The sequence below is a fragment of the Stenella coeruleoalba genome (assembly GCF_951394435.1).
Source record: "Stenella coeruleoalba genome assembly, chromosome: X".
Taxonomy (NCBI): domain Eukaryota; kingdom Metazoa; phylum Chordata; class Mammalia; order Artiodactyla; family Delphinidae; genus Stenella; species Stenella coeruleoalba.
This window is the reverse complement of record NC_137152.1, coordinates 109,596,910-109,619,392: the sequence shown is the minus strand read 5'-3', so window position 1 is coordinate 109,619,392 and position 22,483 is coordinate 109,596,910. Positions and strand designations below refer to the sequence as shown.

The 22,483-nt window shown below is 41.0% G+C and overlaps 1 protein-coding gene across 9 annotated transcripts in view; it reads left to right on the top strand.

Annotated features, from left to right (window-relative positions):
- Nucleotides 1-1,504: 1,504 nt before the first annotated feature.
- The window catches only part of PABIR2 (PABIR family member 2), an 80,972-nt gene continuing 59,993 nt past the window's right edge, over nucleotides 1,505-22,483 (top strand). For 3 of the 9 annotated variants that reach the window (XM_079910219.1, XM_079910220.1, XM_079910213.1), the window contains exons 1-9: nucleotides 1,505-2,701; nucleotides 4,849-4,939; nucleotides 9,031-9,087; nucleotides 9,391-9,434; nucleotides 9,519-9,573; nucleotides 9,847-9,948; nucleotides 10,298-10,383; nucleotides 11,138-11,202; nucleotides 13,867-13,963. In XM_079910219.1, the coding sequence (XP_079766345.1) occupies nucleotides 2,604-2,701; nucleotides 4,849-4,939; nucleotides 9,031-9,087; nucleotides 9,391-9,434; nucleotides 9,519-9,573; nucleotides 9,847-9,948; nucleotides 10,298-10,383; nucleotides 11,138-11,202; nucleotides 13,867-13,963 (695 nt within the window). In that variant the 5' untranslated portion in view covers nucleotides 1,505-2,603. The remainder of the gene's footprint in view (nucleotides 2,702-4,848; nucleotides 4,940-9,030; nucleotides 9,088-9,390; nucleotides 9,435-9,518; nucleotides 9,574-9,846; nucleotides 9,949-10,297; nucleotides 10,384-11,137; nucleotides 11,203-13,866; nucleotides 13,964-22,483) is intronic. The other 6 variants (XM_079910218.1, XM_079910221.1, XM_079910217.1 and 3 more) reach the window with 6 other exon arrangements.

Below are 22,483 nucleotides of genomic sequence, written 5' to 3'. Positions count from 1 at the left end.
TATACCCATAAGTACTCGACAAATACTTATTAGATTATTTTATGAATAAATACAGGTTTAAATAACCTGTCCTTCACAGCTATCCTGTAAAGTAAGTAAATCATTTCTATTTTATAGTTGATAAAATTCCAGAGAGATTAATGGCACATAACTAGGTAGCAGTAGAATCTGGGCTGGTACCAAGATTCCTGAAAGCCACTGCTGAAGTTCCCAGGGTAAGCTGGAAAGTTTATGAAAGATGGCAGCTAAAGCTTAGTAAAGTCAGGGTGACTGCAGAAGGCAATGGTTAAATACAGAACAGAGGGTCAAAACCAAACTGTTTGAATAAGAGATAAATATGGAGTACATCAGAGAACAGGTAGCTCTTACCTCCACTCTACTGCTTATTTTACTTTTCAAAGAGTTTATTACTATTCTTGGCAGGTAATAAGGTTTAATGGATGTATTCTGAATGAATAGACCAATCAAATCTCATCATGTCTAAACATTACTGATATCTAAACACAGAGCTTGTGTTTCTAATCCAGCTGGCAGGAAAATATAGGCAATTTAAAGGAAACTATCTAAAAGTGGTTTAAAAACTCTATTATGGTCAGAACACATAAATATTGAGGATTAAAATGACGATTAGGCTTGGCAAGTTTTAATATGGTACAACTGAGTTGAAGAAGCAGGTAAAACTATTTTTGCAAAAGATGAATTCTTTTTATTTTAAATTTCCTGGTTATTAAGTTTCCTGTATTTTCTAGGTATGTATGATTAACACAACACAGAGGCCATCTCTCTCCCAGGGTCATTCAAGTGGTGAGGATTAAATGAGTTAATATTTCTAAAGCTCTCAGAATACTGCCTAGCACACAGTAACTGCTACGCAGGTGTTCAATAAAATAAGTAATTCCAGGGCTTCTCTGGTGGCGCAGTGGTTGGGAGTCCGCCTGCCGATGCAGGGAACGCGGGTTCGTGCCCGTCCGGGAGGATCCCTCATGCCGCCAGCGGCTGGGCCCGTGAGCCATGGCCGCTGGGGCCTGCGCGTCCGGAGCCTGTGCTCCGCAACGGGAGAGGCCGCAGAGGTCAGAGGGCCGCGTACCGCAAAAAAAAAAAAAAAAAAGGAATTCCAGGTCTCACACAAGAATTCTGGTTCTGCTACTTGTTCGTCAGGACTTTACCTAATATCATTGAAGCGAAAGGTGCTTGTATAATGGAGACGAGTGTTTCTCACTAACTATATGAACTCTCACTAGATTCACTTTATTTTTACCCCATTGCTTTTGTTTATTCACTTCCCTTTGCATCCCTAGTGCATCCAAATGGATGATCTGAAAAAGAAATCTGCCCCTCCAGACAGAGACCAACAAAGTCGAGGGATTTAAGAAACGAGCGAGGATCACAGAAGTCAGAGCATACGAATTGGGAGCGAAAAAACGTGGAAACCACGTGTTTCTTTTTCCCATGAATACTGGCCCAAAATCCTCCAGAAAGATGATGCTCCAGTATCTCCAAACGATTGGTCCTTTTCAAAATCGGGCGCCAGGGTCCCCGGGCCAATGCACTCAAAAAAGGCTCCGGGCTCCCTGGAAACGCTCCTCCCCTTTGGAGGAAGTTTGCCGGGCGGGGCTCCCACGCATGCTCCGTGCCCGCGGGCCCATTGGCGCGGCCGCTGGGCGCGTGCGCAGGACCCGATGGGTCCCCGGACGCGGAAGACCTGGCACGGCGGAGGTTCCCGCTTCTGAGGCGTGAGAGGCGGCAGGTTGTAGAATTTGGTCTTGGCCCCGAGGGGTTCCCCCGGGCCATTAGAACCCAAGACAGGAGAAGGAGGCACCGCGGCGGCGGCTGGTCGAACCCCCCACCTGTCCTCCAGGCAGGGAGGGGGGGCGAGGAGAGGAGAAGCACCGATCGCAGGGCTGAGGAGCCTCCGGACCGGGTCCCGGAGCATGGGGGACTGGACCGGGTCCCCGAGCATGGGGAGCTGGAGTCTCCGAGGCTGCCCGGCCGGGCCCTGCCCGACTGTCAGCTCCTCGGTGCTAGTGCTGCCCGGGCAGCTGGGGTGTCTGTAGCCCGGCCCCGCTTGAGGTCGTTGGCCAAAAGATAGCAGCATGAGTGCCGCCGCTGCCTAGTTTCCCCCCCGTCCTTCTCTGCTCCCTCCTTTCTCTCTCCTCTTCCCCATACTTCGTCCTTCTTCTTTCACTCCCCCCGCTCCTCTTTTCCCTCCACCCTACCCTCCTCCTTTCCCCCTGTCTTCTTTTCCCCCTTCTGTCCTCCTCCTTTTACCCTCTTTGTCTTCCTGCTTTTCCATCTATCCTTTTTCCCTCCCTCTTGCTCTTTTACCTCCTCCTTCCATCCCTCTCCTTACTCGTTCCTCTTCCTTTATCCTGTCACCGTCCACCACGACCTCTCCGTCCTCCTCCCCTCCCTCATCCTCATCCTCCTCCCCTCCTCCTCCTCTCCTGCTTTTCTCCGCCCCCGCCCCCAAGCCTCCGCCCCTTAGCCCCCGCCCCCAACTGCCAGTCCCCAGCAGCTCAGTCCTGCAGTGAGAGTCTTGGGAGTCCATAGCTAAGCACCAGGAGCTGAGCACTGTCCGCCGTGCCTGCCTGCAAGTCTCCGACATGGCTCAGGAGAAAATGGAGCTGGACTTGGAGTCTGACACATCTGATGGGGTCACCCTGAGGAGAGCCAACAGCGCTCCCCTGATCCAAGGGCTCAGGTGAGCACGGCTGGGGAGGATGGAGTGCAGGGTTCAGGGGCTCCTCGACCCCCTGCAAGCAGTCTTCCTTCCCTCAAGTGAGAGTTGGAGCTCATTTGGGTCCTCCATGCTGAGGGGGTGGGGACTTGTTTGCTTGACAGTAACTTGGGTCCCAAGGTGGAGTGAAAGTTTGACCCCAAACTTGGGGGCCCTCTCTACCTGGGGCTCTGTTGGCCCACTGTAAAAGAAACTACAAGAAGCTTCTGGCTCTTCTAACAAGTTGCTTGCCCTGCCTAATTTACACCACTGAATGTCAGACTGAAGACCCTGGAACTAGGATTGCAACTTGACACCTGCGTCTAAGAGTTGCTATTTCTAAGCTTAGTTTAGGAACCCTGGCATTAACACAGGTTTACTTCAATAAATCACAGTTTATCTAATAACTTGTAATTAAATGGCATATTCATGTCCTATTAAGTGATTGGGATTTGTCATAATGTTTTCAGATCCTAGAACTGCCTGAAACGCATTCTGGTCAATAAAAAAAGAAGGGTGGCATGTCAGTGAAAGCACAGGTTTTGGAAAATAATCGAAAGAATTGACCCTTGAATTTTAGCGTAAGGTCTTGTGTTTTCATGTGAATTAAGTCACCAGAGGGTCTATTTTAAGGTAGACTCTTGTGATAGTGAAGGTTAGGTTGGCAGACGTCTTGAGCCTATTACATTTCACTTTTTGTAAGTGGGCAATTCATCTTAGAGCCAATTCGTGAGACCCTGTAGAAATGGAATGACTCCAAAAAAAAGGGGATGGGAGTAGAATTAGCCAAAAACACTAATCAGGCACAGTGAAGGCGAAGGAAGAGGTAATCCTTGTCTATCAAACTGATTATAATATCTTTATTTTAGGGAAAAAGCAGATTCACCTTTTTTTTATATTTCAAAACTGAGGGAATGGTGGAGTGACTCTTTGCTTTTCTAATGCTGTCCTCAGCTCTACATTTATTTTTGACACTATAGGAATAAACTGGTCTTTTCTGGTTGTCTTTTTGAATCTCATAAGCCAGCAATTGCTGGGGACTGGGGTGAGCCTGTTGACCTGCATTTAGACTGTTGTAGAAATAACATGCTGGGTTTTTTTGAATCATGATTTAAGTAATTATTTGAAAGGTAGCATGATGCGACAGAAGAAGGAGTGAGGCGACCAGGCCTAGTCCCAGTTTTCTCCCTAACTGGCTGTGATCAGGAATGAGTCACTTAGCCTTGTTGAGTCTCTGTTTTCTCATTTAAAATTTCAGAGAGCTGGATTAGGTGATCTCCACGGTCCCTTGAAGCCCAATCCAGTTCAGCCCTGAAAATCCTTCTTGACCTCTTGTCCTGGGCATGGCACTCTGCTAGGGACTGCAGGGATGACCAAAACACCTCTACCAAGGGGTTTAAACCACATGCACACTTTCCTTTAATAAAAAAGTCGGTGTCTCAAGAAACATGTGATTTCCCATTGTGCTCCCACCCAATGCAAAGGAGGGAATGATCGCATTAGGTTTGTGGAATGAAGAGGGGCTTTGTGGAGGGTCTGGCATTTTCGATGGGTGTTGAAGGAGAGGAAGGGTTTGGACAGATGGTGGTGGGAGGGAAGGCATTTGAGGCAGAAGGGGCAACAGTAGCAAGATTGCAGGTGTGCTGATGTAGTTGGACAGCAGGGTTCCAAAGTAGAACACATGTTTAGGGCAATAGTGGGAGATGTGCTGATAGGGCTCCCACTGGACATCAGGGCTCCCCAGCCCTTCTCAAGTCACAGCACATGTAGAAAGCAGTAACAATTGCGGGTAGGTCCTCTGGGGTAAACAGATGAGGCTGCCAGTGTCTGGTGGTAACCGGTCTGGGGGCGTGAGTTCTGCCCAGAAGGAGCTGGAGACAACCAGTCTGGAGCTCCGCCCCATACCTCTCCTACCCGGCCCCCAAGCCGGAGGAGATCAGTATCAGCCAACCTGTAATCCACAGCACACCACTCCGGAAGCTCTGAAGAGGAGGAGGACGGTGAGAAAGTGCTACATTGTATGAAATGAGGAGCCCTTGTCGATTTCACTGTTAACCAGAGAGCTGGCGTTAAAACAGTCGAAGGATATCTTATATGAGAAGACATTAATCATTTTATCTTTTATTTTTCAGTGACCTTTCCCAGGTTTTTCAACCTTACATGTTTAGAACTCGGAGGAATAGTACAACCATCATGAGCCGTCACAGCTTGGTAAGTATAGGAGTAAGTATCATCAGTAGTTGGGATCGGGGGAAGCACTTGCAAATGTAGTTCTTTCTTGAGATGATGTGCTCTGCACCATTGCTTGCAAAAGAAACAAATGATATTACCTGTCTTGTTTACTGCTTATGCTATGGCTATTTTTAGCTTTTGGTGCAAAAAGGAAACCTGGTTAGAATTTTTTCTTGGCTGTGGGACTAGGTATTTTTAAACATTGTTCCTTGTTTTTTGTTACTACTTGCATATGGTAGTGAGGTAAGTCAGGATTAACTTCTAATTATAACTGAGAACAGTGGTCTTTATTTGTCCTAGGATGCAAAAATCATGTATATGGTAGCAGAGTGTTTATTTTTGTTGGACAGTGCTATCCATTCAAAGTAAAGTCTATTTGAAAATGCTTGGATTTGTATTCCAGTAGAGGTGCTGATGGTGACTGGTCTATATAGCCAGAGCCATCAGGGAACAATTTTTTAGTTGGTTGGTTGTGTTGGGAGAAATTATGTTGAGGTTTTTACATAGTAGCCCTTCACATGTGGAGCCCACTTATCCGGTAATTGCAGTGCCCTGGAAGATATGAGATGTAAGCAAATAGACCTCTAAATGGCTGAACCAGATTTCCATAGACTGTGCACAAAGGTTCATCAGTTTATTTATAGGAGGGGCTCTCTGACCTCTGAATCATCTAAAATTTATGCACAATTATAATAAGCTTCCAACCCAGTAGTGTGTGAGAAGCAGCAAATCAGAAGAGGTACATTTGGGTTAAAGGTTTATTAGCAGCAAGGGAGGAGAGGGGAAAACTGAAAAGCGGACAGAGGCTCTTACAAAATCAGCCCGTGGGTTGGTCTTAGGGCTGAGAGCCTGTTAATAGACCCTGAGGGTGTCACTGGCGTTGAACTGTAAAATAATTGATGTTCCTACAGATACCTGGGTCATTAACCTTTCCTTAAATTATAGTAATACCTACACTCATATGGTATTTTACATGTTACAAAGTACTTTCACACATTTAATTCTCATAGCAACCCCTGTGAAGTAGGCAGGGCAAAAGATGTTTTTCCCAGTTAAAAGAGGCAACAGCTAAGACTCAGCCGATCTAAGTAACTTGCTCCGAATCACACAGTTAGTGAGTGGCAGAGCTGGGATTAGAATAGAGATCTTCCAGTGCCATTCTGTTTGGTCAAATCTGTTTAAGAAATGGGGGTGGCGAATATAACACTTTTAAGAAAGATTTCCAGCTGAAGTGGCTACAGATACTTCAAGGGGGAAATGGTAGCTCTCTGGAGATTTCGTTTACTGCCCCTTCTTCCCTGAGCATACTAGAACATAGAACTACTCGTTTTTGCTGTATATGTGAAAAATGTTTCTATATGTTCTACAGCGTGTTCTGATCTCAACAGCATAGCAAAGAAGGGAAAATGATTTTGCCCCTCTGAACTTCACTTGGCTCTTTTCTAAGATGTGAAGATTCTTATCAACTCTGGCGGGGTGCATCTCTCATTAATAGCCTTTCTTCTGGCTCTACTAAAATGCATGCAGACTGAAATGGAAAGGGCTGGGGGGGAGGAGGGCGGGGCTGAAGAAAGAGATGTGCAGAACTAGGACCTTCATTATTAACTGATTAGATAGAAAGGCAGGGAGAAGAGGACTGCAGTGACTGAGATTTTGTTTCTTGGTGACCAGGGGGAAACGTTTTGCCTTTATTCTGGGTAGAGAAATAAGAGGAATTGGTCGTTTGAAGGGAAAAAAGATAACATTCTTTCCAGGCATGTTGGGTTCAAGGTGCCAGTGGCCCCGTGCTGTTCTCCAAAGTAATATTCAGAAATCTTCTCAGAAACAACAATCATCCTGCCTCACCCCCTTTCACTTTCAGCAGATGACCCTTCTCACTTCTCAGAGAAGGCAGACACCTCTCTTCCAGAACCGGCAGCTTTCTTCTCCTGGAAGCGTCTTTCCCTTCACATGGGGTGCTTCCTGCTAATGGTTGGGAATTTGTCGGACTCCCCTGTGCCTTTGCTTAGTCTGTCGTCTCTGCTCTATCTTGTGTCCTCACAGTCTCTTCCTTGCTGGCTCTTTCCCTCCCACCTTCTTCTCCCGGCTCACACATCTCATATCTGGAAGACAAGCTTCTCTTCTTTTTCATACGTCTGTCTTTCCCTTTTTCCCTTCCCCTCTCCGAGCTTTTTCAAAGTTTAATCCACACTCAACTGCCTCTGACTCCTTGCCAACAATTCAGCCAGTTTATAATCTCACTACATCTACCACAACTCCATTTAAAAACCGTGCTGCTAAAGTCCCCAGTGTCAGGGGCCTCTGTTCTGGTCCCATTTAAGCCCTTTGCTCTAATTTCACACCATTAACTGGCGCCTCCTTGAGGTTCTTGGCTTTTTGCTCAGCCCATCCATTGCTCTTGTTGCTGGTACTGGACACAGCTCTGCTGTTCTCTGTCCCTCTTGAGGGTCTACTCTCCAGTTCTGTCTCAAATCGACAAGTTGTGGGTGATATAGATGTACCATCTAAGCTTGTGGCTTTCTCCACAGTCAGCTTCTGGCAATCCGTACTTTGGCTTTCCTGATTATTTCGTTGCCTTTGGGGTTTCTTTTGTTCCCTGACTGACATGTTCATGCTCTCTGCCACAGTATCCTGATGGAGTCTTTCCTGCCTTATTTACTTGCCTAGTAGCTTAGCATTTTTCAAATGACCTTATCAAGAGTTCACCAGCAAACATATATTACTTTCATAATGGAAAAAAATACTTTTGGAAAGGAATTTACTGGTAAAGTTTTTCTTGTTTCAAAGCCTAGGAGAGGAAGAAGTAAAAGAAAAGGGTGGGAAATGAAGGGATATCTTTTGAGGTAAAATCTTATTTTAGTGGATAACTTTAAAAAAATTTCACCAGAATTAGCTTTTGCCTAAAAACCTTAGAGCAGTTTATCATCACCATTTTATACTGCTCACTACATGAGTATTTTTAAAAGTTTGAATAGGATAGGGTCTCTTGTAGCAGGATAATTGTCATATTTGGTTTTATAGTATTACAGATTCATTTTCATTTCATCATGGAATAAATAGCAGTTGTTTACATTATGGCTATAGACTCTCCCCCCCGCCAACCAGCAACTGAGTAAGATGTTGATATAAATTGTACCTTACATTTCATGATCAGATTATGATGATTTTGAAGGAACATAATTTGGCCCCCAAGTCATTTCATCTTTGCGTTATTAAAAAATGATCTAAGGGAAAGCAACAGTTATCTTAAAAATGCACCTTGCCTCTACATTGATTTTTTTCTGAACTAGTAAGCTTTGTGGTGATAGCATTAGTGATCGAATTTTAGAATTGACTTAGATCACGCAAGTAAAATCTCCTTATTGCAGTTTTAAAGTGTTTTCGATAAACATTAATCATAGACAATATATTATATTGGGCTTATTTGCTTGTCTTCCTCCGTCAGTGCATTGGTAATAAAAATGAATAGAATCAGTGTTTTTGCTTTCCCTTCGTATAGAGTTCCTTATTTTAGATAAGTGGGGTAATGGCTATTTCTAAGACCTGGAGTCTTTTTTTACATAAACGTACACGGCTCTGCATTCATTTTGGGAAAAATGTTAAAGTCAGTGCCTGTCTAGCGACAGATGGTGCTTTGAGGTTGGACACCTGGTGTACTTTCTAAAGACTGAATGTACTCATGGGTCATTTCAAATAGGATAAAATGTTGAAACGTTAGTTGCTGAATGGCTCTCAGTTTACTTACCTTTGCCTGCTTAGGAGAGGAAGACTAAAGCATTGTTTTCCAACCAGGAAGTGCACAATTACTTGCTTCTTGGCTTTTGCCAGAGATGAAGGTTTTCAAGGGTTAAAATTATAATCAGTCATAATTCTTGTAACCAAATTTCTTTATCAATTACATTGTGATCAAAAAAACCCCTGAATGTACTGCCTCTCTAGTGCATTAATGTTCAGTGATTTAAAGAGCTCGATTTCTAAGAAGAATATGAAAAATTATCTAGGAAGAGGTTGTACACTGGCACTGACAGCAGGCCGCTGCTTTGTGATTCAGAAAATAGTAAATGTTTACTTCTTCTTTCCAGTTGCTGTCACCCTCACCTAATCGGATTCCTAGCAGCAGACTGCTTCAAATCAAAAGGGTAAATTTTACTTACTGGCTCAGATCTGTAATTTTCTGCATTTTACATTTTGATTTTATTTTCATTTTGCAGATTTAGATATTAAAAATGAGTCAGGCTGCCACTCTGGTTAGTTGTGGACAGGTTCAAATTCTTCTGAGTGGGCAGATAAAATACAGATGTGGCACAGGTGACAGTCTTAAAATGTCAGTCCGGGTGTACTGTGATGATGTCAAATGAGGCAGAAAAGTCCTTTTCATTTTCTTTGAAATAGAGAACTGTGTGGTTAAATTTTATGTTTTCAGCACATGTTTGCCTTTGCAGGAGGAAGGCATGGATATGATGAACAGAGAAACTGCACATGAAAGGTTAGTGCCTCACAAGAACAGGGTGTGGCCAAAGGTATGTCTTGTTTATGAGCACTAATGGCCATTCATTTTTGTCTGTTTTAGAGAAGTGCAAACTGCAATGCAGATAAGCCAATCATGGGATGAGAGCTTGAGCCTGGTAAAGTTTTCACATATCTGCTTGTTTTTTATTTTCTAGAACCCGCTGTATCGTTCATTGACTTCATTCATTTTTTTCATTTACCTCTTGCCCGCCTGTTTCCACATTTGAATTCAGTGTTTTTGATCTCTGCTTTCCCACCAGAATACGAGGTTGCAACTTTTTAGAGTCTGTACATTTCTGCTCTAAAAATGTAGGCCTATTTGTGTAGTAAAGAAGAACTGTGATGTGTTGAGTTGTGAATTATGAGGAAATAACACTTTCTATTTACAGAGTGATAGTGATTTTGACAAGCCAGAGAAATTATATTCTCCTAAACGGATTGACTTCACTCCGGTTTCTCCAGCACCATCACCCACCAGAGGATTTGGAAAGGTAGGTTCATTGACAAGATATTAACTCTCTTTCACACACTGACCTGTTTACTCTCTAAAATACACACACACACACACACACACACACACACACACACGCACACACACACACATCACCTCAATTTTGATGAATTCAATGACTGGAAGGAAAATTAATAAAAGTCTATAGTAGTAATTTGAAAAAAATCTATCAATCTATCCATCTGTCTATCTATCTATCTATGTATTCTCTCATAAACATGTATGAGAGACAGATAGGTAAGCAATTCTAAGGATGCTGTTGTTGTCATTTTGATAAGAACCTTTTGAAAACTGGAGCACTAGAAGTATTTTAATATGTTTTTCCCTAGCAGTGTTTTTCACCATCCTTACAAATGTTTGTGAGCAGCAGCGGGCTACCACCAAGTCCCGTTCCTAGTCCAAGACGCTTTTCCAGGTAAGTAAACCTGCTTTTTAAATGTGGTTGAAAGGCTGTTCATTAAATTTGTCTCTTTGGTGAACTTTTCCCCCAACATTTTATTATGGAAATTTTCAAACAGCAAAACTGAAAGAATTTCACAGTGAACATCCCTATACCTACCACCTATATATTCTGCCATTAACATTTTACCATATTTATTTTTTTGAGGCTTATGCCAGTTTATGTTCAGAGGGGACACACACACTTGAAAATATATTCTTTATAAGGATAAGGAAAAAAAATTTTTTAATTGTAGACCAGTCAAAATCCCAAACAACTTATTAATAAGGTTTATCCTTTTTTTTTTAAACTATTGTGGATATTTTGTCTTAGAAAACGAGTGTTTTGTTTTTTTTTTTTTCTGTACGCGGGCGTCTCACTGTTGTGGCCTCTCCCGTTGCGGAGCACAGGCTCCAGACGCGCAGGCTCAGCGGCCATGGCTCACGGGCCCAGCCGCTCCGTGGCACATGGGATCTTCCCGGACCGGGGCACGAACCTGTATCCCCTGCATCGGCAGGTGGACTCTCAACCACTGCACCACCAGGGAAGCCCAGAAAACAAGTTTTTAAAATAGCTTAAAATGCCATGTTATTCCAGATTGTCATATGCCAGGTCAGATCACGTACCCAACCTACAACACAGACGTTGTCCATTTCTCCCTATGTATCCGTCAATTTTATTGATTTGCCAAAAGTACTTTAATGTCATCCTGTTTGTTTATTCTTTAAAGCAGGAGAAGCCAGAGTCCAGTCAAGTGCATTAGGCCCAGTGTTCTTGGTCCTCTTAAAAGAAAAGGTATGTGTCATCCCCTTCTGCTATTAAACATAGTCCAGCTTGAGTTACAAATTAGCATTTCTGTCTGAAATGAGTTCAAGGCATGACTCCTTTCTTCTAAAGAAATAGTGAAATATTCTTTCCAATGTATGCTTTACTGATTCTAAATTCTGGGAATTAGTTATTTGATACTGTCTATATTTTTTTATACTTCATAACTGAATCTTATTCAGATATTCATAATATCAATATATATTCCAGAAATTTTGCCTCTCAGTGATCTGAATATAAAAGAGATGTAAGTTGATACATTGCAGAAATATGTGTTAATGTCATAGCAAATAAGTCCATACACATGCTGTATGCTCAAATATAAGTCACCACCAAATGACGCCTCCCATTTGAGTCTCTATAGGGTTTTTGATATGATAGGGTACTCTTGTGTGTGTGGTTTATAAGAAATACACTTTATTTTTTTTAAATTAATATTTTTATTGAAGTAGAGTTGATTTACAATGCTGTGCCAATCTCTGCTGTACAGCAAAGTGACTCAGTTATACACAGACAGACATTCTTTTTTTATATTCTTTTCCATTATGATTTATCCCAGGATAATGAGTATAGTTCCCTGTGCTCTACAGTAGGACCTTGTTGTTTATCCATTCTATGTGTAATAGTTTGCATCTACTAACCCCAAACTCCCAAGGGGTGCTCTCTTAATTACCTTATTTTAAACCACAAAGCACTGAACGAAAATGATCTCACTCAGTGCTAGTTTTAGATGCTTATAGAGGGCACCCAATGGAGTCTATTAAAAAAAAAGGCAAAGAAATTTAACACGGGTTTAGTCATTATTCCTGGGGATATGACCACATGATTACAAGTGTTGGATGTCATTTTAAATGAGAGTTTTAATGATCATTTTAAAAAAGCAATTCAGTAAGTGGTTTTTTTTGTGCAGATCACCTCTGAAGCTAGTAAACAAATCAACTCTTCTAATGTTAGGTAAACAGATACTTGCAGCTTCGGCGAAGACTTTCCAGTGGTATAGCATCATACACAGATTCAAAAAGTGCTATATTTCAGACAACTTAAAATTAAAGATGGTGTGCTGTGGGGAATAGATGCTGATACAGTGACAATATTTGTATTTAGTGAATAAATTTTATAAACTAATAGTCTTTTTCCTTAACGCTGCAAGGAATTATTTACAATCCGAAGAACCTTCTCAGGAGCTATTATGTGAAAATAAAACTTGGAAATTAAAGCTAGTATAGTTATTAGTATTAATTTTAAATATGTTGTAGGAAGTTGATGGAATGTAATATGGTTGTTCAGTTTCAAAGCTATTCCAAAATATACCAGCAGATGGAGGGATTCCTTGCTAAAAAGGGCTAAAGTCTTTTGCTAATGAGGTGTTGAAAGCCCGGCAGCAGCTTTGAAAAGCCGCATGTTAAAGCATGGAAAAAAGCAAATGAAAACATAACCTTTCTTGAATTGCAGTAATTTTCAGAATAGCTCCAGAGGAAAGATAATATGAATTAATTAATAATATGGGGAAAAATGAATGTTGCATTTGTTCTTCCTTGATCTTTTTCCATCATAAGAATCTTGTAGAGGTTTAAGTTCATGGTTGCTCATTTCTTAATGGAGTGTAGATAGGCCCATGAATTAAATTGTCTTTAACGTTCAGTTTTAAAGCTCAGATAAAGAGCTTTGAAACCAAGGTATGTGCATGTTTTAAATCATAGCTTATTTGGAAAGGGGCTTTTCTGTCTAATTTAGGGTTGTTAGTCTGTGCACTCCCAGTGGCAAAATGTTAAGCATTATTTCTTCTGATGCAAAGTTTTTCCATTCCCAGTTCTGAGAAAATCTGTAGGATTGAAGTAGCCAGTACAACATCAATTTTGTGAATTAATTAATAATTGCTTTCAGTTACAGATGTGCTTTCAAACTTATATTTTCTAATCTTCATTTTCACTAAGTAGCCTAAAGCAACCTTTGATTTATATGCTCTTTATCAGACTGCATGCCTTTGAATCCGTTTGACTTCAGCTCAGGAAATGTTCTGACATTAAGATATATAAAATCAAGAGTCTTTACTAATCATCTAGCATAAATTATTATTCACCGTGAGCTTCAGCTCTTGGGAGATACTTTATTTCTGCTGTAGTTATTAGTCTTGATTCATTTTGCCTAATGCAATCAGTGTTCTACTTTTCTATTAAAGAACCTGACTATATGGGCAGCAGACTACATACAATAAATGAGAAGGTATTTTTAGGGCTGCTGACTTTTTTTTTTGCGGTACATGGGCCTCTCACTGTTGTGGCCTCTCCCGTTGCGGAGCACGGGCTCCGGACGCGCAGGCTCAGCGGCCATGGCTCACGGGCCTAGCCGCTCCGCGGCATGTGGGATCTTCCCGGACCGGGGCACGAACCCGTGTCCCCTGCATCGGCAGGCGGACTCTCAACCACTGCGCCACCAGGGAAGCCCCGGCTGCTGACTTGTTAGTTGAGTTTATGTGGCAGTATATTTCTTCTACATTAAAGCACATGGGAAAATAGCTTTCAAGTAACAGTTTGAAGTATTCCGATCTTTGGTTAAACAAAGATCACCCCATTTTAGCAGCAAGCCTGTATCTGTAAAATTGCTTTATGGTAGCATCATCTCTTTCTGTTTTAGGTGAAATGGAGACCGAAAGCCAGCCCAAGAGGCTCTTCCAAGGCACTACCACTATGCTGTCTCCGGAGGCTGCACAATTGTCTGATCTCAGTTCATGGTAAAAAATGAAATAAAATCCAAAGGATACTAGGGAATGATGTATTTGAAAAGAACCGCAGCAAAAGTATATTGGGATCATTTAAAACATATTCAACTTTTTATCCATGCTCCCTAGAGGTGAAATCTCCATGGAGATGGAGACAGTGTGAGAAACCAGATCGTTTGAAAGTCACCAGGACTTCCTTTGGAAGTGCGTGTATCTTTTTGGCACCTTCACCTTCATGCCTAGCTCCTGTTAGGTCAGCCTCTCAGTAGGTGCTAATAGTGTGGGAGAGTGTCAACAGCTGGATGGCATGAGAAGGAGCTTCTGGGTTGCCCTGGGTAATATGCCTTGATTGTAGCTGCTCTGCCTGCATTTTGTATTATATCCTTTTAACTTAGCAGAGAACACCAGCATTCTCTTAAGCATGGCATTTTCTAAATAGCACTATCTGTTGTTATAAAATCTTTTTGAAAATTTTGGGGTGTTTCGTCACAATAGTAACTAAGGTTTCGTTTAAATAGTAACACTTGCAGATTCCTGTGGTCTGTTCACATAACTTTTTTTTAGTCTTTTAGTCTTACTCATCTGAGTTTAGATGTCTAACTTAAGGCCCTTGCATGTTTTTGTGCGAAAGTTAACTTCTTTTCCTGTACCCAAATTTGAGTACTTGGATGAGTTGAGTACTTGGATGCCAACATACTTATAGGAAGGAAGAGAAAGGGATAATAGCAGTGGCCAGGTGATATTTTGAAATCTTTCAGTACGTTTCAGTCAACTTACTGAGCACCCATGTTCTGGATGCAATTGTGTAGTGCCTTGCAGAACTTTTTGTTCCCTGAATTTGATGGCTAAGGTTCTTTTTTTTTTTTTTTAAGAACCCCAGAGGGCGTTCACTTTAAAATAAAAAAGAAAGTGCTCTCTAAATGGAAGAATCCTGTAAGCCACTTATAAGTTATACAGACTGACGATTCCTTCTTTCCAAATCACTTATTCATTGTTTTTCCAAGGTAACCTCTACTTCTAGTTGACCCAAGAAGTCACAGATTATTCTAGCTCATTAGACTCGTTGATCAGTACCATTCTAACCTTGGAACAGATGCCTTTTAGATGGTTCTGGCTATTTTCAGCCCCACAGTCTCTCTTCTCTCTCATCCCTGTCTGTCCTTGTTAGCTCAATGTGCTAAATTTGGTACAGAATGTCTTTCCAGGTATGTAGATGATTGCAAAGAGAAAACTTCTAAAGCTTGTCAAGAGGACTAGTGGGTGAAACTCTATACTGAGTGGAAACTGCATATCACTTTTATGGTAAAGTGTGTTTTAATATAGGCACATGACATTATAAATAGATTTCCTTACGCAGTTACTAACCAAGTAACCAAGTTCATGTTAAATGATACGAAAGCATTCGCCAAGCTAAAAACATACAGGGTGAGGTGATTTTTTTTTTTAAATATTGCTGTAGGCTGACTGTGCTTGACTCTATGAAACAGGTTCACACTAATAAGTAAGGAAGGACAGAGAATATATGGCATTTACCAAGGGCCCTCTCCCCTTGTTCAGACGTTTACTCCTCTGAGCAGCACAACCTAAGCTGTCTGTGATGGTAGCTGTTGCGAGGCTTCTATTTTTTTTTTTTTTTTTTTTTTTTTTGGCCATGCCACATGGCTTGCAGAATCTCAGTTCCCTGACCAGGGGTTGAACCCAGGCCACGGCAGTGAAAGCCCAGAATTCTAACCACTAGGCCACCAGGGAACTCCCATGAGGCTTCTATTTCTATTGCCACCACCTCCATTCTCCGTAGACATGTGACTGGCTGTGGGAGCCCTGGGAACATCAACATTGGGGATGAAGGGCACTTCTGATCTGTAAACACAAAAAGTGTCGCCTCACACTGGAGAGATTGACTTTATTCGTGGCTGCTCATAGAGCGCTAACAAGCCAACATATGGCTCAAGTAATATATTAAAGAGAAACTTATTACTCAAAATTCACAAAACTCAGTATCAAAGATATTTAGGTGATTAAACTTTCAAGCGATGTTTTTAGTAAGTTTGGAGCATCTGGACTTCTGAGGCTGTTAAAGCTGGCAATCGCAATAAGACTCTTGGAACACCTTGTGTACTAAGATTGCTGACATTTATGTCTTACAATGAACAGAATTTAAATATGAGTTATTCATGATATGTAAAATTGGATTCTGCTTTTGCAGAAACTTTTTTTCCTATCTTAAAAGCAGCTTCATTGATCAGAGATCCATATTCTTAGAAATGGGGACAGAGACAGGAGCTACCTGTTGCCAAGGATAACAATCTACTCGATAACTAAGGAAACCATTTTTATACATTTTAGGGAGAGAAAAGGTATCAGATCATCAGTAGGTATTATCTCATCATTTCAATCATTATAGTTTGTTCCCTGCCCCACTCCATAAAGAAGAGATGGGTTTTAAAACTTTAAACTTTATATACTAGATAATGATCTTTAAAAGCTTGCATCTTTGAAGTATAAATTATCAATAAATGTGAAGTTTGAGTATTGACCCATATGGAGTTTGTGTCCAGTGTGCCAACTGCTATGCAAAGGAATAGTAGGCCTCCTTTTCATAAACCTATTTCTTTTTTTTTTTTTAGTGATTGAATCTTTCTTTTTTGTTTGTTTATTTTATTTATTTATTTTTGGCTTTGTTGGGTCTTCATTGCTGTGCGCTGGCTTTCTCCAGTTGTGGCGAGCGGGGGCTACTCTTCATTGTGGTGCATGGGTTTCTCATCGCGGCGACCTCTCTCGTTGCGGAGCACGGGCTCTAGGCACGCGGGCTCTAGAGCGCAGGCCCAGTAGTTTTGGCGCACGGGCTTAGTTGCTGCACGGCTTGTGGGATCCTCCTGGACCAGGGCTCGAACCCGTGCCACCAGGGAAGCCCTATAAACCTATTTTTTACTAAGAATTCTTTTTTTTGCCAAGCAAATCTGGGGACCTTTGTTAACCACAAGGTAGGAATTACGTCATTCTGCATTTAGTCCTTATGAACATCAGGAGTTTGACCATAGCTCGGAAGTACACCTTTACATGGTGCTTTCATTCTTTTCTTCATGCTGGGAACTCTTGTTCTGCTCCTCATTCTTTTAGGAGTAAGGCTATCTGTGGCATATAAAATAAAGGAGTTTTCAGGGCTGCTAGCCATGTAGTAAAGATTAAGTGATAGTCTATTTCTCCTACAGAAAAGGAAAAAGTCTTCCATGAAATTTCCTGCCCAGTGCCTTAGTGTTAACAGGACTGCTGACTTAACCTTTATGGTTTTATTTTAACATTTTACACTAGATTTATCTTAGTGATTTTTAACTTTTTTTTTTTTTTGGTACGCGGGCCTCTCACTGTTGTGGCCTCTCCCGTTGCAGAGCACAGGCTCCAGATGCCCAGGCTCAGCAGCCATGGTTCATGGGCCCAGCCGCTCCACGGCATGTGGGATCTTCCCGGACTGGGGCATGAACCCGTGTCCCCTGCATTGGCAGGCGGACTCTCAACCACTGCGCCACCAGGGAAGCCCTAACATTTTTTTTAACGTATGTGTCACGGCAAGAAAATTTTATCATGAGTATGTTACATGTACAAAGAATAAGGTAATCATTATTTATTATGACAGAAATGTTCACATATACTTGAAGATGTTTGTGTGAGCAGCTTAGACTTCTGTGCTGATACTTTTTTTTCTGGTGATTAAAGAGTAGTATTTTTAATTAAAATTTTTTTCTTCCAGTTTTACTGAGTATAGTTGACATACAGCACTGTATAAGTTCAAGGTGTGCAGCATAATGATGTGACTCACGTACCTCATGAAATGACGGCCACAATAAGTTTAGTGAACGTCCATCATCTCATGTAGATACCAAATTAAAGAAATAGAAAAAGAATTTTTTCCTTGTGATGAGACCTCTTAGGATTTGACTTTCTTAACAACTTTCATTTATAACATATAGCCATGTTCATTATCTTGATCATGTTGTACGTTACATCCCTATGTGCTGATACTTTAAAACTCCTATCCCCAAAGTGACAGTGGAACTGGTCATATTTAACTATGTGATCTTAAAAACCTAGAGGTTATACAGCAAGATAATGCTGGGTCTTCGTAAGGTAAGATAGTAGAGAGTAGAGAACAAACCCTATGGACCAGTTTAACCCACACCAAGGGGTAGGGGGATGCCCTGTAGTCTTACCTTATACTAAAATCTGTGCTGGGACTGATAGGGCTGCGGCTGATTTCTAGCGCATTTACCTGCCTGGCATTTATCTGATAGAACGCAATTTACTGACTGGACAAGGCACAAGAGTGGCTCCACCAGATGCGTGATAGCGTGAGTCACACTGGACAACCTAATTTTGTTGTTACTTTATCACTGAATGTTTTAATGATTCCCTTATACTTTCTCCCTTAGTTTTTTTAGACAGAGGGCACTACTTTAGCTGTCATAAGTATTTTTGGTGGTGTGGTTCAAATACTGCCTCAATTGGTATAGTCAGTGGCTGAAATGAATTAGTTTACTTTTGTTTCACGTACTCCTGTGTCCAATTTGAATTGTCTAGGTCCTTTGCTTTCCTGCCATTGTTTGGCTTTGGGCCACTAGTCTAAGGCTCATTAGCACCTCCATCAGAGCTTAAACTAGGAAAGAAAAAAAGAGAGAAACTTAAATTGGACCACGCTTTGTTGCTTTTAGAAGCCCTGGTAGAAGGTTTAATAGCAGACACAGTGAAAATCACTTTTGTACAGTGATCTCTCGGGAATTACAAAATCACGTTAAGTCTTGCTTGTGGGTATATTAACAGTGGGTAATTTGTGACCTGTAGTCACTGCTTCCAGGACCAAGTATAGTAGTGCCAGATTAATTAGAACAGAAACTAGATTTTAGTTTAGTGAAAATACCTGGTTAAAGGTTTACCAGGCTCTGAATTTAAATTGCACTGGAGACTAAATGCAAGTATGCTATTTTTCTGTCAATGAAACACAATTATATATGTTTACAGTTAATAATTGAGAAGAAATTCTTGAAAAAATATATTCTTGAAAAAATACATGAAGTGCAATGTTCAGACTCATTTTTTTTCTTGGTAACTTCCCCATTAGCTTATTTCTTTAAGGTAATCAACAGCATTAGACGACAGATTTCATGGCGAGTCACGTTCTATGTTTTTGAATGAATACAGGATTCACCTAAGCAAGCAGGTTTTATGGCAAATGGAATCTTTTAACCCAGGGCTCACCATAAGTCTGGTTGGAATAAGAAAGCATTTATATTCAGATTATCTGTTTGGTGGCCAAATTTTAATCTAAGCCTGTTTCTTCCTGCCAAGCAGCAGAGAGCGTGTCCTTCGGCTTCCCAGCCAATATGTGCTTTAGGAAAGTAAATTCATTTTAGTATTAGTCTAGGCAAAATGCTGCAGGAGGAAAATCACATATGTTCCAAAGGCAAATATAAAGGTCTTTTGATTTTCCAACGTCTTAGATAATCTGTGCAACTTTCTTTCAGTACTTTGAATAATTCATATTTTAGACCCATTTTGCCATTTGGTTGAAAAAATACCAGAGCCAGCTAAATTTTCCAAACTTCTTACTTAAAAGTGGTATTATTAATGATGCATTTGACAGCAGAAAGTATAGAGTAGGAGGATTGGGAAATATACTGTTTCCATTTTTATTGGGTTGGCCAAAATGTTCCTTCGGTTTTTAAGTAAAACTAAAAGACACATTTTTCATTTTCACCAAGAATACGTTGTTATTGAACAACGTATTCACTGTTTTGTTCCACTACCTTCTGCCATTTTTCAGGCAACTTCATAATTTCATTTACCCAAAACTTTTTATCTTTTTGTGCAAAGCACTGTTCCAGGTGCCTTTTACAGTCTTCCAGGAAATTGAAATTTTTTCCATTAAGAGAATTTTGTAAAGACAGAAATCAATGGAACTCCGAAGGTGCAATGTCTGGTGAATACGGCGGATGAATCAGAACTTCCCAGCCAAGCTGTAACAGTTTTTACCTGGTCGTCAAAGAAACATGCGGTCCTGCGTTATCCTGATGGAAGATGATGCGTTTTCTGTTGACTGATTCTGGACGCTTTTTGTCAAGTGCTGCTTTCAGTTGGTCTAATTAGGAGCGGTACTTGTTGGAATTAATCGTTTGGTTTTCCAGAAGGAGCTGATGATAGAGGACTCCCTTCCAATCCCACCATATGCACACCATCACGTTCTTTGGATGGAGACTGGCCTTTGAAGTGGTTGGTGGTGGTTCATTTCGCTCGCCCCACGATCTCTTCTTCTGTTCCACATTATTGTACAGTACCCACTTTTCATTGCCCGACACAATTTGTTTTAAAAACAGAACATTTAAATAGAGAATTGCATGCAGAAATACTGGTTTTTTGGTGTTTTTTTTTTTTTTTTTTTTTGCTTAACTTAAGTGGAACCCAAACATCAAAGTGATGAACGTAACCAAGCTGGTGCAAATGATTTTCAACGCTTGATTTGGATATTTTGAGTACGTCGGCTATCTCCCGTGTGGTATAACATTAATTGTTTACAGTTAATGTCTCGATTTGATCACTATCAACGTCAACTGGTCTACCCGACTGTGGAGCATCGGCCAGCAAGAAATCTCCAGCACAAAACTTTGCAAACCACTTTTGACACATTTGATCAGTCACAGCACCTTCTCTATACACTGCACAAATCTTTTTTTTTGTGTTTCAGTTGTGTTTTTAACCTTTCTTGACATAATAAAGCATAATATGCCGAAAATGTTGCTATTTTCTTCCATCTTCAATATTAAAATGGCTACACAAAAATTCACCAATTTTGATATTTTTTAAATGCACGCTGATACGACAGCTGTCACAACACAGGCTAACAAAATTGTTTCGAATGAAGTTAAAGATGACTAAGCACTACTAGAGCCATCTTATGGGAAAAAACGAACGAACCTTTTGGCCAACCCGATATTTTTACTTTTCCAAAGCCTATTTGTATTCTGTTTCCATCTGAAAACAATCCACAGGCAAAAGAAAGAAATGACATTTTGAAGAAATATAAGAGTAGAGAAGCTGGGTTGGGGGAAGTTACATTTTATTAAGGGTGGTACAGAGCCCAGAAACTTCCAAATGTATCATAGGTTGCTTAACAGTGGAAATATATTAACTTGGAAATTCATAAAAACGATAATATTAAAGACATAATATTGAGTTTCAGGGCAGTTTAGACCAGGATGAGCTTTTGCAAAGGAGCTAGTGATCAAACTTAAACTAGAACCTATATTTGCTGATTCACAAGTCCTTCTCCAATTCTATGCTTTGTTTCCTTTTCAAAAATAAAAAAGTATGTCTGTGTAGATCCTAAAACCACCTGACTCCCTCGCCAGCTTTCTCTCATCATGTTCTCCTTGCTCCCTGTGCTATAGCCATACTAGCCTGGTTTTGGCTCCTAGAAATAACCTTGCTTCTTCCCCAGCTTTACCCAGTTAAGGCCTACTCATCTTTCAGACAACTGCTCAAATATCACTTTGGGGGAGCCTTGTTCCTCCGTATTCCTCCAAATTAGATCAGGTCACCCATGTTATATACTCTCAGAGTCCCTTATATCTTTACTGCTTTGATCACAAATTGTAATTATATATTAATTAGCATGATTATATAACTGTCTGTCTCCTGTACTATACTGTAAATTAGATGAGGGCAGGGATCATGTCTGTCTTATATACCATTGTATTTCTAATAGCTGGCATACATTCTGCACTTGGCAGGTACTCAGTAAATATTAGAAGAAATGTAATGACTGAATGAGTGAATTCGGGCCAGATATACAGCACAGAGCTTACACGTTGTATTGATGGGTATCGTAGCCAGGAAGGCAGCCTCGTGTCACATTGTGAAGGCTGGCAATTGTGAACGCTAAAGTCTGTAGCCAGATTCATGAGGCAGGCTAGCTTGATTGTTGGGAGCCCTGGGAGCCGGGGCTGGATGGGTCAGGTGTCCCCAGGCTGGGTTCTAGAGGCTCTTGATGACCAGATCAGGAGTCTTAGTGGAAGGACAGGAGCACAAGCCAGTTGTCAGGATTCAAGAGGTAAATGGGCTGTGAGGGTATTGGGTCTGTGGATATAGAGCATTCCTATTAGAAGCTTGACTGGAAGTTAACTGAAGGGATCAAAGAAACAAGTCTTTTAGAAATAGGAGGGAGACCTTTGAGTTTTGAAAGCAATAGGAAAGGAAATAGTCTAAGAAATTCATAAAATGAGCAGAACATAAAAGGCAAATAATGGAGGAAATTAGAAAAAAATGTGTATTTGAGTCGAAGGGCTCTTGGGAGTGGGGAAGTGATAAAATCTAGAGCAGTTGAAAGACTGTTCTGGAATGGAAGGACCATGAAGCAGTATACTTGCTAGAATACTTCCGACAGTCCAGGGTACCTCAACGAGTAACCACTCCTCTTACTCGAAGGCTGAAGGTAAGAAGAGAAGTATAAAAATAAAAACAGTTTTTTAAAGAAGAGAAATATAA